We start from the raw sequence: 15575 nt of genomic DNA, 5'->3' as shown, positions 1-15575 counted from the left end.
TGTTTCTTTTGTAGAACTGCAGTTGCTTTGTGCAGAAGTCAGGCACCAGATGGTGACTTCAACAAGAATTAACTCTGTTACATAAACAGGTTTGCATCTGCTTTAAAAATCATATGTAACAACTATAAGTCTTGATGCATGCTCAGTCATCCAGGTAAGGAAATGCCTAAAAGATTCTGTTCATCTCGACGTAGCGTTTTCCGTGGGAGAAACGTTTTGTCACTCATCCAAGTGACTTCGTCATTCTCAGCTGACTGCAGGTTTCCCCAATCTTATAAACAGTACATTGCATAATGACTGAAACTAGCACCACTGAAGGAACAATGGGCGGGGAGGTCAGTTTCTTGATCACTAATATGCAAATTGTTATGACCACTGATCAACAACCACTGATCAAAGCCCATTGATCAAAAACTACTGATCATTAATCAGGGGCCATGAGTGCCATTCACAGAGAGTTGGGGAATGGCTGCAATCACAGCATTGTAAGATGGTGTAAGATGTACCCTTAGCCCCCCTCCTCGATTCAGAGATGGTCATTGTCTTTTCACATACATAGCCTCCTTGACTGCCCGCTCAGCATTCCTGACTATCAAGGACATGTACTGGACTGTAAGACTGCCCTTAAAGGTTTAATTTTGAACATTAATAAAGCTGCAATCAGCTGTATGTAATCTGAATTAGAGAAAGTACAAACTCTTTCAATTCTAAGGCTCTACATATCAGGACATAGTGAAAAATCAACTGGTTGTTAATAGCTCTTAAAAAGAAACGCTTCCACAACAATTAATAGCAAAGCGATGTTAATCAAATGTAACTTGATTAACTGGTCATCAGCATTTGTGAGCACCTCTATGAAAGCAGACGTTTTGCCTAACAATCTGGGAAGTGTTACAAGGCCATTTCCAAACATATGGAAGTATAAATCGTTCTACAGTGAGAGATTATCCACAAGTGGAAAACACTCTAGACAGTTACCAGGAATTGAGGTCCCAGCAAACTCATCTCAAGTCAGACCGTGCAATGCTCAGAGAAACTGCAACAACCCAAGAGCTACATCTCAGACTCTACAATGCTCAGCTATCACGCTAAATGTTAAAGTTCTTGAAGGTACAACTGGAAAAAGACCAGTATAGCTTTTGTGGAAGGGTTTCCAGCAACCCAGCAGAGCATCGCATTAACAAAATTTCAATGAAGAAAAGCTGTCCGAAACAAAACACTCACCACAACAATGTAAGACATTGATTGAGTCACACAGAAAAGAATTACGTCGTTATTGCTGCTAAAGGTAACTGACTGACTCCATTGACTCTGCATTTTGGGGCCGATTAATTAAAACTAATAAATCTCACTTGTTGTTGATCATCTGAGATTGTAGTTCCAGATGATCTTTTCATTATCATGTCCTGATAAAAACCTTACAACTGAAATAAGGTGCTTAAGGTGAGCTTTAACACACTAAATGTGGGGCAAAGAGTATGCTTGTGTGGCAAGCACAACTAAACTAAACAAAGACTAACACAAACAATGCATGGTAGCAGTTTCCCCAACTCAGTCACTAAGTAAGCACATCGCGCATAACGGAAGCTGAAGTTTGTTTTTAGGGCTTTATGCAGTCTTGTTCCAGTCATGTAAAACTTTTTGTCAAACTTTTGACTGTAATCAGCTTTGGGTTTTGGTGGTGATGCATCTGTAGATCTCTTTGAGCTGCTTTTTATTGTGAGACCGAAATGTGTTTATTTTTTTAAACTAGAGCCAATAAAAATGTGGAACATTGCCTCAGCATGTGATCCCAAGGACAAGAGATAAAAATGCTGCAGTCTTCATCTGAATGATAGAAGTAGATTGTAGGAACATGAAAAGTAGAAGTCCACAGACGATGTGAGACATCGTTGGGTGAAAGCTGGATATGACGCGCTTTTCTGGTTTCTAATATGACCTAAAAACGGCACTTATCTCTTTCCCTTTCTGTCTTTTTAATCTTTACTCATCAACACCAAAACATCTCCAGCTTGTTTGCGCTTGAACTTGCGTAGCAGGTGACATTTTAAAACCAGGTTTAATTGCACTGCGCACATGACGGTTTTTCTCACCTTTCTTTTTTCTGTCACGCGCTTGTTACACAGACACACGCACGCATTCAAATGCACGTGTCGTTAAAAAACACTCGAGGTCAGACAGGTGACATTTTCGGTTAGGTTTAGCTTGTGTAAGGGGGTGGGGTTTATTTTTTGGTTATTTTTGTAACGTTACCAGTCAGGTTCTCCCACTGAATGTGCACTCACACACACACACACACACACACACACACACACACACACACACACACACGCACACACACACACACACACACACACACACACACACACAGAAATCTCCTATCCTGTCAGATCAACACAAGATCAGACAGCTAACAGATTATCAAAAGAAGCAAAGAAAAACCTGTGTGAGGGTTTGGTTTCAGTTTGTGTGTATGTGGGAGTAGGAAGGCCAGTTCAGGGAGGTCTGATCGTGTCTATGTTCTGGCTCAAGAAGAAAAACAGTATTAAAACAGAGGCAGTACCCTCCTGGCATGAAACATTCATTCATATCTGTATAAAAAAAAAGAGACTCCCTTGCTGTCGGCCCATGCTGGCCTCTCACTGTGTCATTACCTCTGTCTGAACTTTGACGTCCTGACCTGTCCTTGGCCCTTAGACTCCGACTGTGTGTGCTTTTGTTTGTGTGTGTTGTGTACATGTGTTTTTGGCTCCATGAAGAGACGGCGTATGAGAGAGAGAGATAATCAGCTTTACACCAGATTGGGGATTGGCTCACCAGTCTATCACACAAATAACAACATACGGACACCCTAAAACCCAGCTTGCCATATGAGCACAACGGCTTTGGTGTATACACACACACACACACACACACACATACACACACAAACTGTAAATTACAGTAAAATATCCATCATTAACCAACCCATATTGGAAGCTTAAACCAGACTTTGGCATTCCTACTGTATATTGTAATTTCTTGGTATTTCCTTATATTATTCTAATATACTAATTATTGTTTTTGCCAGATAGTATTTACAATGTTCCCAGTGGGTACTTAATAGGTAGTGAGCAGTAAATCAAGCATTCACATTCACCTAAGGCCAATTTAGAATGACCAGTTAACCTAACAAGCATGTATTTGAACTGTGGGCGGAAGCCAGAGTACCAGGGAGAACATGTACTTCACTCATGTACTACACTCTGTTTACACTATACAGTACTACAGTATATACAGTATATACAGTCACTATCCATTATTTGATCTGAACGTTTAAAATGAAATCGTTTGATATAATAAATTCCCAGTGTGCTTTGGTCCCAATCAGTTCAGCCACACTCACTGGGCATTTTGTTATGTACACTGTGTTAGCGCTGAGTTTAACCCTCTTTTGCCTCCAGAACTGCCTCAGTTCTTTGTGGCACAAATTTAGCAAGGTCCTAGAAATCAGCCATTTTGGTCCATATGGACATGACAGCATCACAGAGCTGCTACAGATTTGTCAGCTGCACATCCATGATGACAATCTCTCGTTCCTTCACATCCCAAAGGTGCTCTACTGGTCAGTACAAGTACCGTATTTTTCGGTAAGGCGCAGCGGATTATAAGGTGCACTGTCAATGAACGGGTCTGTTTTCATACATAAGGCGCACTGGATTATAAGGCGCATTAAGCGAAACAAAACAGTCAGATAACATAAATTTTACTCAACTCATTCTTCTTGCTTCCTCCACTTCCGTACCATTGATTCATTAATGTTGAATTCTCTCGCAGCTGCTCTATTCCCATGTTGTTGCAGTATATTAATGACTAACCTCGTATTGTGGATGGATTATCTCAGTTGTTCTCCTGACTGAAGTTTGGTCCGTTTACAGCATCCTGCCATGCAATTGCATTTGTCCCTAACCATCGGGAACCCTCCCGAGTGGAAAAAGGTTAGCATTCATCCTCCAGCTTCACTGTGTTTATGTTATGCTAACATAGGTGGGTCGCTTTATTTAACAGCTAGTGCAACTTCAGTAACCCTACAAACGTCACTGCTGTTTAGTTTTCTGCCTTCATTTATGTTGGAAGTGATAGCAGAGCTGTACATTTTAATTTGTTTCATAAGTCTGTCAGTCAGAACATGCTATATCATGTTTAGGTGGAAACTAGCGAGCTAACTTCCTGCTAACTTCTAACTCTGTGAAATTTAATAAATTCTGTTTTCATGGATGCCTGGATGTTAAACTTAATTGTCACACATTGTAAAGCAACGCTGATCATTTTGTTAAAGATGAAATAATTTAGACAGTTTTTAACTCTCAGTGATGTCGCAGTGACTTTGGGAACTGAAGCGGATGGAGTTTTGGACCCAGATTACTCCACGAGGCTAGTGCGCCTTATAGTCCAAAAAATACCGTATTGATTCTCAGATTTCATGAACAGTGTACTCCACCCAGAGCTACAAGATAAAAAGTTATTAGTGGTTTTCTGTGTGTACACTTTAGTTCATTCACGGTGTTAAATTTGACAGGTTGATTGATGTCCACAGTCAACTATTTAGGTAGCTAAGTAGGCAAACAAATATGGAATCCAAAAAAATAAATGTAAAACTTTCAAAGCTCATGTGTTTTATATGCAATGCCAGCTTGGCATAGCAATGGAAGGAAAGTAGGTTTGGCATTTCTAAAAAGTGCAAAACAACTCTATGCACTCCAAAAGTATAGGAATGGAAAGCTTCGTAAGCAACACTCAGTTTTTACCTGACCCACTGCCAAGGGTCAGGCTGACATGATGACATTTTATTGCATCAGTCACATTTTTTCAAACGGACAAAAAGGCTTTCAAGGATGTTAAAGCTGTTTAAAAGAATGTAGAATAAACATGCTTTTCTGTTACTTTGACAACAAAGACATACAACCATCTTGAGAAAGTATTACAAACAAATGAGGGAAAGGCAAAGGATGCTGAGGAGAAATCCACCGAGTGGTTTTTCTCTTCAGTTTAAGCTAATCTCCATCAGTGATGCCAGGTTACACTGGTGGGTTCAATGCTTCGTATAAACAAAGTGAATGTTTTCCAGACTTCCCTAATTATCATTGTATAATTCACGAGTAAACACTTTAGGGTAAACATTTTAAATATGACAGAGGTGATGGATGTTGTAGCAAAGATTATGTATTCCATTCAGGCCAGGAGCCATCCAGAGAAGGTTATTTTGTAGCACACAGGCATTACGCGGCTAAGCAGAGTTAAATTTCTGGCAAGATTCACCAAATTACTGCCTGAAATCCTAAATCTTCTGAAGCTTTCCAAACGTAGAATATTCAGCAGTAGCTTTTGGATTTTGTGTTCCTGACAGATCTCAATGACCTGCTCAAGGAGTTTAATTTAGAGCTGCAAGACAATGATAAATATGTAATCACAGTGATTGGTTTAGTCAACAAGATTAAAAGCAAGCTACATCTGATGTCAAGAAGGCTGGAACGGTGTGATCTCAGAAACTTTCTTCACATGCAGGCAGAGCTCTGACATCATTTAGTCAGAATCTGATAAGTGCTTTACTGACTTTTCATCCAACACTGTGACCAGCTAGGTGTGTTTGTTTGTCATTTGGTGAAACTGTAGGTTGCATTGCTTCCAAAGTAATATCACTTTTCCATTTTGTTATCTCTGCTGCTGACACAGATATTCTTACGCTGCTAAATGACAATAACATCAAATCTAGGGCAACACCTTTTTGAATGGAGAGTTCAGGAACAAAACCATCCCCCTTCAGAAAATAAACTTGACACCACTTTGTGGTTCAGTCACACTAGAGCAAAAACAGCATGATAACCTCCTTGTTACTAGGATAAACCTTTGGTTGCCAGGTGATGGTACTCATTTTTTTTCTATTCTGCAAATGATCACATGTAGCTGTGTCCAATTGGTCCTGCAATCGAAACTTTTCAAGGTGATTGTTGACAGACAGCTGAGACACTGCAATCAGTCGGAGTCAGCCCTAAATTGCCGTCCTGCAGCAACTATTCGTGGAGGACTTTCTGTTTCAGGTCTATGAGATTCTGGCTGAACAATGAATGTATATAGTCAATTTTAAACTTCTGTTTAATGTTACAGACTTTCCATCTACAAATCTGTTGTAGACAGCAACAGATTTGCAACTTTCATGGATTTATCACAGTTAACTGGGTATTATCACAGATTACATGTAATTGCCAACTTCACCATCTTGACAGATTAACTTTAAATACGGCAACTAACTGAAAGTGGTCGCAAATCTTGCCCCCACCTTTGCTGCAAGCATTTCAAATGCAGCAAGTTTGCAAATTCATTGCACACAGTCACAATGACTTTCATCAGGCTGCTGTCTCACTATTTCCTCTGGTGTGACTGTAGTAATATAGATCATCCTATTTATGCTGTGTGTGACCTCGTGACCAAGCCACCTCATGGCTTGCCCAAGGCTTCCAGTCAGCTCCTACTGACTAGGAGATAAACAGGTTTCCACTTTTCTCATTTAAAGAACTATCTTGTGTGTTGTGTACACATGAAAAACGTGGTTTGGGCTGACAGATACTGGGAGACTTTAAAAGTAGATCTTGGCTCGAAAGAGGCTCTTGCAGAACAACCACACATTTCCACTTTCTGCATCTGATCATGCAGAAGGTGGGTGGAGCAACGCTACAGCATTATTACCAAGAACTACATGAAGTCATCAAAACTCATGCTCGAGTAATAGATACAAGATGTCTCATCCAAACAGGCCAACAAAGAGAAAAATGTCAATCAAGGGAAAACTCCTAGGAGGGCCTTTATTTGAATGGCTTCCAACTGAGCTAATGTAGAATTTTTTTATTGTCAGCGTGTGTTTTAATGAACGACCCTTTAACTCTGTTGATCCACAATATCCTCTCAAATTTAATGGTGTAAACCGGTAATTTGTGGTTTGCAAGGTGTATGTGCAGGTGTGTGTGTGTCAGTCACTTACAGGGCGAGTTGCTTTAGAACCGTGTAAAAAAAAATTTGTTTTGTTTTATAACAGCACAGACTTCTAATAGTTTGGGCTGTTCGTAGCTTTCTCATGAGTCACAACATTAAAAGCATTTCCTACATATTTCCCATAAACGCAGCAACGTAAGCAAGCCTTTGATGGTTGTTTGTTCGCGGACGCCTGCTATTTGATTACCAAAAATGTGAAGGCTGATGTAAGTAAGCCAGCAGGAGTCTTAACCACCTGCTTGTTTGTTTGTGTGTGAGTGAGTGTGTGTGTGCACCATATTACGGATAAGTGCAAACACACACAAAAACCGACTTTCCCTAACTCCATGATGTCAACTTTTCCTGAACTTGAGCATACTAAGTGGGAAAAAAAATTAAATGGCAACAGCAAATTTACCATCGTCTTCATGATTCTGCAGCACAGACACACACATACATACGCACTAGGGATTAATATTAGCTAAAACTAATATAAAGTATGTCTTTATAATAATTGCAAACTATGATCCCTCTGCTATACATTTATGTGCAGCATAAGCAACTCCACTACTGGTGTGCACTTACATTTCCCAGAATAGCTGTCAACAGCCCTCTGGAAACATGCCGGAGCCTGTTGCATGCAGCTGATACAGTACATGTGTAGGCAGGTAGAGGCACAGCAATAAATGATGGGCCGAGAAAGCTGGTTTTAATGGAGAAAGCTGTCTATCAACTTCCTTCCGTGTGAATGTTCAGTGCCAACGCATGACAGTGAGTACTGCATATCATCTTTCCTCTTTAAATCTGAGGGTCTTGGACAGCCACCTGTAAGCATTTTGCACTGGTAGAGCATGCTTTAGAGCAAACTGCTTTTCTTCTACTACAGAAAAAAGGAGAAATTTCATCAGTGCTCACAGGGTAATTAGATAAAAGCTGTCAGTCAAGCAGCAACACTGCAAAGCTCCAAAACCTGCAGGGATATCTTTTGTCCAACAAACACCTCCACACATCCTGATCCAGAAATAGCCTCTGCCCTCCCTTGTATCATTGCTGATGCAAAGTGAAAGGCGGTATGTTTTTACTTAAAACAAGTTTTTAAAAAAAAGCTCACTTTCCTTTTGGCTCATTATCCTCACATTGTAACAGCGCCCAAAACAGGCACTGGGCTATGATGACGGTGTGGAAGATGACTGCAGAAGTTATAATTACAGAGCAAAATATATTTCAAGATGTACATATTCATGTGGGCCTGCGGGGTAGCTGATGTGCCTGAGAGTCGAGTTTTTGTGTTTTTGTGTGAATAACATGACTCACGGGATAATTTCCCACACGAAACCTGGCAAGAGCAATCATTTCACACCAGTGATGGGAAGTACAGACACCTCCAAACCTCACCTCTCTTCCAGCTGTTGGAGTTCTTTTCTCAGCTCGTCTGAATTTTTATTGGCCTTTTGAAGTGCGTCACGCAGAACTTTCTCTCTCTCGTCGCTCCTCCTCTCCAGCTCTCCTCTAACTCGACTCTCTTTTTCTTTATATATTTTCCGACGCTCCTCTTCCACCTCTTTCCTTGTACTCTCAGATTTTGCTTCAAACTCATCTCTCAGAGCTCTCACTGCATTTTGGTTCCTCTCTTCTAGCTCTTCTCGTGTGTTTCTCTCTCTGACTTCTGCTTGTCTCTGCATCTCCAGCCGAAGTGCCCTCTCCCACTCCAACTGGCCCAGCTCCAGTGCTTCACGCTGGGCCTTCTCTTTTTGGGCAGTCTCTCTCAGGTCCTGGAGCTCAGCTTCTAACTGAGCCAGCTGGGTGCGGAGCTGATGAAACTCGTGGAAGATGAGGTAGCTTACGCCGCAGTAGCAGCACACCGTCTCAGTGCGCTCCATCTGAGGGCAAAAACAAACAAGGTGTTAAAAATACTAAATGAAGTGCAACTATTTAGAAAAACATTTTCACACCCGCACCTCTCTATAGCTGAGTCTTCATTTGAAACAAGTTGTTATCTATTTAGAGTATTAACACTAACTTAAAAAACAAAGACGTGATCAGAAGGATTGATTGTGCTTTGAATCTAACTGATAGCAGCACGAAAGCACAACCAAACCACTTTGGTGGCATGTCTAAAAGAAAAGAAGAAAATCCACAATTTTTATTTTAAAGCAAAGGACGTAACAACAGTTGGTACAACTAGCTGCATCACTGATCACTTTCACACTAAATGGACAGTAAATTCTGCAGGATCACATTATTTAATTGCCCTTTTGGTATATCATTATTATATCAGATATGGGAGAAAGTTGCCCTGTTACAGCTGGGTTTGCCCCCTCACATCCCTGAATTGAATAAACAATTAAGAAAATGGATGGCTGTCCTTCTCTTAAGTGAAGGTGAACTGGCTTCCTCTTGCTTTGTAAGTCAAGTTTTATAAGTCTACAAGTCGTTTTTACTTCACACTACACTTTTTTAAAGTAATGGACATGGAAGATGGCATAAATTTCAAAATATATGGTTGAATATAAAATTTACATACAAAACTTTTGATCATAAGTACTTAATGTCCATACCAAAAGTCAAACTAATAGATTGAAAATGTGACGTCACTCAGGGGTAAAACCGCAAAGAATTCTGGGAACTCGTGGCAAGCGGTACTAGCGCACGCAGGCTTTCAATTGAAATCAGTTATACAGCGATAAAAAGAAACACAAAAAATGGCAAGAAGCTGTTGTATTATTAACTGCAATAGCCGGTCGCATGACAGCCACGGAAAGCCGACGGGTAAAGAGATCGGTTGTTATCGGATTACGTCGTTGAAGAGAAATTGTTCGAGCCATGTTTCCGAAGTAACAAAGAGGCGACTGGATTGCAGCCATTCAAAGACAAAATATAACGTCCCAGAACACTCCAGCTCACAGGTTAGTCTGCTCCAAGCATTTCCACAAAGGTCAGTCTGCTGTTGTAGTTAATGCGTCATTTTTCTTAACATAATTGGTGATATAGGTTACAAGCAAGTCTGGCGCTGAACAGAAATTGTCGCGCTATGCTCCTTTGTTTATTGTGCATAAATAGTAAATTGTCCTAACACAATATTGTGTTTCGCTTCTGTTATTACCATGGTACATTGACAAAAACATATACTTTTATTCACAGGATAAAACAGTTGTTTTGTATCACTAATTGCCCAGTACGATTACAGCATACAATATTATTGTCACTGCTACATTTCTGTGATGCTTACCAGAAATTATTTCCACTACTAATTAATTACCATTGAGCTCAAAGGTCCTATTAATAAACGGTTAACGAATGTGTATTTATGAAGACGATTTGTGAGACTGGTAAACTTATGATATGTACGATGGTTTTTACTTTTCTACACGGTGCATTTCAAGGTCCTGTACCCATCCGTCGGTAAACTGTACCTGGGCTTGTTGCAGTGACCTGAAGTTACTAAACTTCACGAGTGTATGCACTCACTCCAAGAACCGTATAATTATAAATATCAGCGTGGTGAAAGTTGGGCAGCACGCTAACGTATTTTGTCCCTCTGTGTGCTCGTAAGGGTCTAACCCTTTCACTGGTTTGATTTTTTTCCTCGTATCTTTTCTTTGACTTTTCATCAAGTCTGTCTTTGTACGGACCGGCATTGTTCTCCTTCGTTTTGTACATACCTTTTTGGGGGGCAAAGAAAAAGCAAGAATTTATTGGAACCGAAGAATGAACGTTTTGCGGTGCTGCAAATGCTTGCATTTGATGCAGGTACTTGGATTGTTTTGCCACGAGTTCCCGGCATGCAATGCGCGAAAGTCACGTGGTCTGTCAATCTCTATAGTTCTGGGGGCGTGTCTACAGTCACTGAAACTACCAGGAACCACTGAAACTCATGAATCTCCTCTTTCTACCCATGTCAATCGTTAACAACTGCGAGATTAAACCACTTTGAAACCAGATGATTCTTTTTGATACACCCTGTATATAGCATATATTATGCAAATAAATTGACAATCTATTATTTTTTGTCCGATATCAAACTAAGGATGAGTTTAGAATATGATTTTAATGGGTTAAATCATGTATGGGGAAACTAAAGATAGCTAACCATTCAAAGAGTCTAACACATTCAGACTGTGAACTGCAGGTCCTGTTACTGATCAAAATCTGCTTTAACCACTGTATCAGAAATGTATTTTTACTCTATCTGTCAGCAGTTCAAAGTTGTGGATGCACAGATACTCTGATCCCTCCTTCAGATACTGTCTTCACCGATGTCTGTCCTCTCTCCTAAATAATTCCTGCTTTCTCTGTACATGTCAATGTACTCTCTCCAAGCTTTTTTCAGGTTTATGAGGGATAAGATTGTATCCCTTGAGCTTTCATCTTTATGATGACATGTTACAGCGAGGCAACAGATATTTGGATGGCAAGCTGTCAGCTCCCATGTCAGAAAGCTCCAAATAAATTGCTACATGATGTAAACAAGATGAAATAAACTTGCAGAAAAAGATGGCATGCTTGAGAGTACAACAGCGTACAAAACAGATTATTTTGGTCAAGTCTCAAAGGTTAAGTAATTGCTTTTACCCATTTGACGATCTATTAGTTTGAGAGCACTTTCACTATCTAGAAGTAATGACCATGAAATTTGGTGTTCACATTTATTTGTGATATTTTAGTGGTTTTGTGATTGCAATGACACATTTAGACATCTATCGTTCACAGGGATTACTGTGGAGATTCTTGCTTCACAAGTGAACTAACCCATTTGTTTTAAGAACCCCGTGACCTTTCCCCAATTTTAACACAAGACCCACAAGTACATGGCAGTGGTTATTTTATTTCAGACTCATTTTATTCAACTCCTCCTTTCCAGAGCATGACAGAGGAAAGGAGAAAAAAAGTAAAGTAATAAACATTTAAGGGGTGAAACAGGACATTTGAAACAATATATTTTCACTGGTTGTGTGTATTTTGAAAAATTATGTTAAAGTATGACTGCAGGGCAAGCAAACCTTTATTATTATTTATTTTATATATATGTATATGTATATATATATATATATATATAACACCCATCTCGCCCCTGCGGGCGGTTTATCCTTCAAGCTCGGGTCCTCTACCAGAGGCCTGGGAGCTTGAGGGTCCTGCGCAGTATCTTAGCTGTTCCTAGGACTGCGCTCTTCTGGACAGAGATCTCCGATGTTGTTCCCGGGATCTGCTGGAGCCACTCGCCTAGCTTGGGAGTCACCGCACCTAGTGCTCCGATTACCACGGGGACCACCGTCACCTTCACCCTCCACATCCTCTCGAGCTCTTCTCTGAGCCCTTGGTATTTCTCCAGCTTCTCGTGTTCCTTCTTCCTGATATTGCTGTCATTCGGAACCGCTACATCGATCACTACGGCCGTCTTCTTCTGTTTGTCTACCACCACTATGTCCGGTTGGTTAGCCACCACCATTTTGTCCGTCTGTATCTGGAAGTCCCACAGGATCTTAGCTCGGTCATTCTCCACCACCCTTGGGGGCATCTCCCATTTTGACCTCGGGACTTCCAGGTTATACTCGGCACAGATGTTCCTGTACACTATGCCGGCCACTTGGTTATGGCGTTCCATGTATGCCTTGCCTGCTAGCATCTTGCACCCTGCTGTTATGTGCTGGATTGTCTCTGGAGCATCTTTACACAGCCTGCACCTGGGGTCTTGCCTGGTGTGTTAGACCCCAGCCTCTATGGATCTTGTACTCAGAGCTTGTTCTTGTGCTGCCATGATTAGTGCCTCTGTGCTGTCTTTCAGTCCAGCTTTGTCCAGCCACTGGTAGGATTTCTGGATGTCAGCCACCTCCTCTATCTGCCGGTGGTACATACCGTGCAGGGCCCTGTCCTTCCATGATGGTTCCTCGTCTCCCTCCTCTTTCTTGGGTTTCTGCTGCCTGAGGTATTCACTGAGCACTCGGTCAGTTGGGGCCATCTTCCCAATGTATTCTTGGATGTTCGTTGTCTCATCCTGGACTGTGGTGCTGACACTCACCAGTCCCCGGCCCTCTTCCTTCCGCTTAGCGTACAGCCTCAGGGTGCTGGACTTGGGGTGAAACCCTCCATGCATGGTAAGGAGCTTTCTTGTCTTTATGTCAGTGGCTTCTATCTCCTCCTTTGGCCAGCCTATTACCCCAGCAGGGTACCTGATCACGGGCAGGGCGTAGGTGTTGATGGCCCGGATCTTGTTCTTACCGTTCAGCTGACTCCTCAGGACTTGCCTGACCCTCTGCAGGTACTTGGTGGTTGCAGCCTTTCTAGCGGCCTCTTCATGGTTCCCATTCGCCTGCGGGATCCCCAGGTACTTGTAACTGTCCTCTATGTCTGCAATGTTGCCTTCTGGTAGTTCAATCCCCTCAGTTCTGACTACCTTCCCTCTCTTCGTTACCATTCGACTACACTTCTCCAGTCCGAACGACATTCCAATGTCATTGCTGTATAGCCTGGTAGTGTGGATCAGTGAATCGATGTCTCGTTCACTCTTGGCATACAGCTTGATGTCATCCATGTACAGGAGGTGGCTGACAACTGCTCCGTTCCGTAGTCGGTATCCGTAGCCAGTCTTGTTAATGATCTCACTGAGGGGGTTCAGGCCTATGCAGAACAGCAGTGGGGACAGAGCATCTCCTTGGTAGATCCCGCACTTGATGGTGACTTGTGCTATGGGCTTGGAGTTGGCCTCTAGTGTTGTACGCCACATCCCCATTGAGTTCCTGATGAAGGCTCTTAGGGTCCTGTTGATCTTGTACAATTCTAAGCATTCCAGGATCCAGCTGTGGGGCATTGAGTCATAGGCCTTCTTGTAATCAATCCAGGCAGTGCACAGGTTGGTCAGTCTGGTCTTGCAGTCTCGGCTGACTGTTCTGTCTACCAGTAGCTGGTGTTTTGCACCTCTGGTATTCTTGCCAATCCCTTTCTGTGCCCCACTCATGTATTGACCCATGTGCCTGTTCATCTTAGCCGATATGATGCCTGACAGGAGCTTCCATGTAGTACTGAGGCAGGTTATTGGTCGGTAGTTGGATGGGACCGGTCCCTTCTTGGGGTCCTTGGGGATCAGGACCGTTCGACCTTCGGTTAGCCATTCCGGGTGTCTCTCGTTAACTAGCAGCTGGTTCATTTGTGCTGCCAGACGCTTGTGGAGTGCAGTCAGCTTCTTCAGCCAGTAGGCGTGAACCATGTCGGGCCCTGGTGCTGTCCAACTCTTCATACTGGAGACCCTTTCTTGGATATCTGCCACTGTGATGGTTACTGGTCCCTGTTCAGGGAGGTCGCTATGGTCTGCCCTCAGATCCACTAGCCACTGAGCATTGCCGTTATGGGTTGCGTCCTTCTCCCATATGCTCTTCCAGTATTGCTCCGTCTCCAGCCTTGGTGGTGCTGTTCTCTTATTGTTCCCTTGCCACTGAGAGTACACCTTTGCTGGTTCTGTGGAGAACAGCTGGTTTATTCTCCTGCCTTCTATCTCTCTGGTGTACCTCCTCAAGCGGCTGGCCAAGGCTGTGAGTCTTTGCTTGGCAGTTTCCAAGGCCTCAGGTATGGACAGTTTGCTGTATTTCTTATGCACCTTCTTTGCCGCAAGGAAGTATTTTAGAGTCAAATATGATGCCATCTGTCCAAGAGCTAAAGACTGGCCTGAAACTGGGTGATGCATCAAGACAAATACAAGCACAGCAAAAAATCTACAGCAAAATGACTGAAAAAGAAAAGAATCAAGGTGTTGCAATGGTCCAAAGTCCAGGCATCAACCTGATTAAAATACCTTCATAGGACCTTAAGAGAGCTGTGCATCAACAAATATGCAGAAACCTCATTGAACTAAAGCTGCATTTTAAAGAAGACTGGTCCTTCAAAAAGATGTGAGAGGCTGATAAAAAGTTTTTGCCAATAAAGAAGCTTCTACAAGCTTAAAAGTGTGCTTAGTTTTTAGCAGGACTGTACAGAGTCCTGCCAAAAACTGTCTTCTTCACATGACTATAGACAGCTTTCAAATAGTGTCTAGAAATTCCATTACTTGTCCTTTGAGATGATCTACAAACACGTCTAAAGACATGCAAAGATACTAAACATGAAAAGACAGTCAATAGGACAGAGATCAAAAGAATGGAAGACATTGCTTCAAAGTCCTGAAAGACACTGAGAAGGGTTTAATTAAATGATCTCCAGTCCTGTTATCTCTTGCTTCCTCTGTGCCTTGTGTTTCTTTCTTCTTTACAGTTAAGACAGAAGTCAAAGGGAATACGAGGGTAATCGGCATGATTGAAAGAAAACACACCAACGTGGCAAAGTGCTTGTCACATGACAAATGATTGACAGGTGACAGGTTAATCAAGATAGGCCCTGTTTCTCTGTCTCTGCAGCCGCCACAATCAACTTTCTCTTTCTGTGCCCACCTATCAGAGTGCTCCTGCTCTGTGTTAGCACCTTGTCAATCCATATCAGGTAAAGGTGCAGATTGCATCTGCCTCATGTCATCAAGGCAGCGGGAGTCGGTCTTTCAGCAGCCACGACACACAGACAGACAATTAGAAGATCACTTTGTATGCGCT

At 42.1% G+C, this 15575-nt stretch overlaps 1 protein-coding gene across 1 annotated transcript in view; it reads right to left on the bottom strand.

Annotated features, from left to right (window-relative positions):
* lekr1 (Leucine-, glutamate- and lysine-rich protein 1) overlaps positions 1–15575 on the bottom strand; it is a 91597-nt gene that overhangs the window by 56075 nt on the left and 19947 nt on the right. The window contains exon 3 of the mRNA XM_084949892.1: positions 8401–8885. Coding sequence (XP_084806018.1) covers positions 8401–8885 — 485 coding nt within the window. The remainder of the gene's footprint in view (positions 1–8400; positions 8886–15575) is intronic.

Source organism: Perissodus microlepis, chromosome 14 (genome assembly GCF_051167445.1).
Source record: "Perissodus microlepis isolate ML-2025 ecotype Zambia chromosome 14, ASM5116744v1, whole genome shotgun sequence".
Classification (NCBI taxonomy): domain Eukaryota; kingdom Metazoa; phylum Chordata; class Actinopteri; order Cichliformes; family Cichlidae; genus Perissodus; species Perissodus microlepis.
The sequence above is the reverse complement of the archived record's forward strand: the minus strand, read 5'-3'. Positions and strand labels throughout refer to the sequence as shown.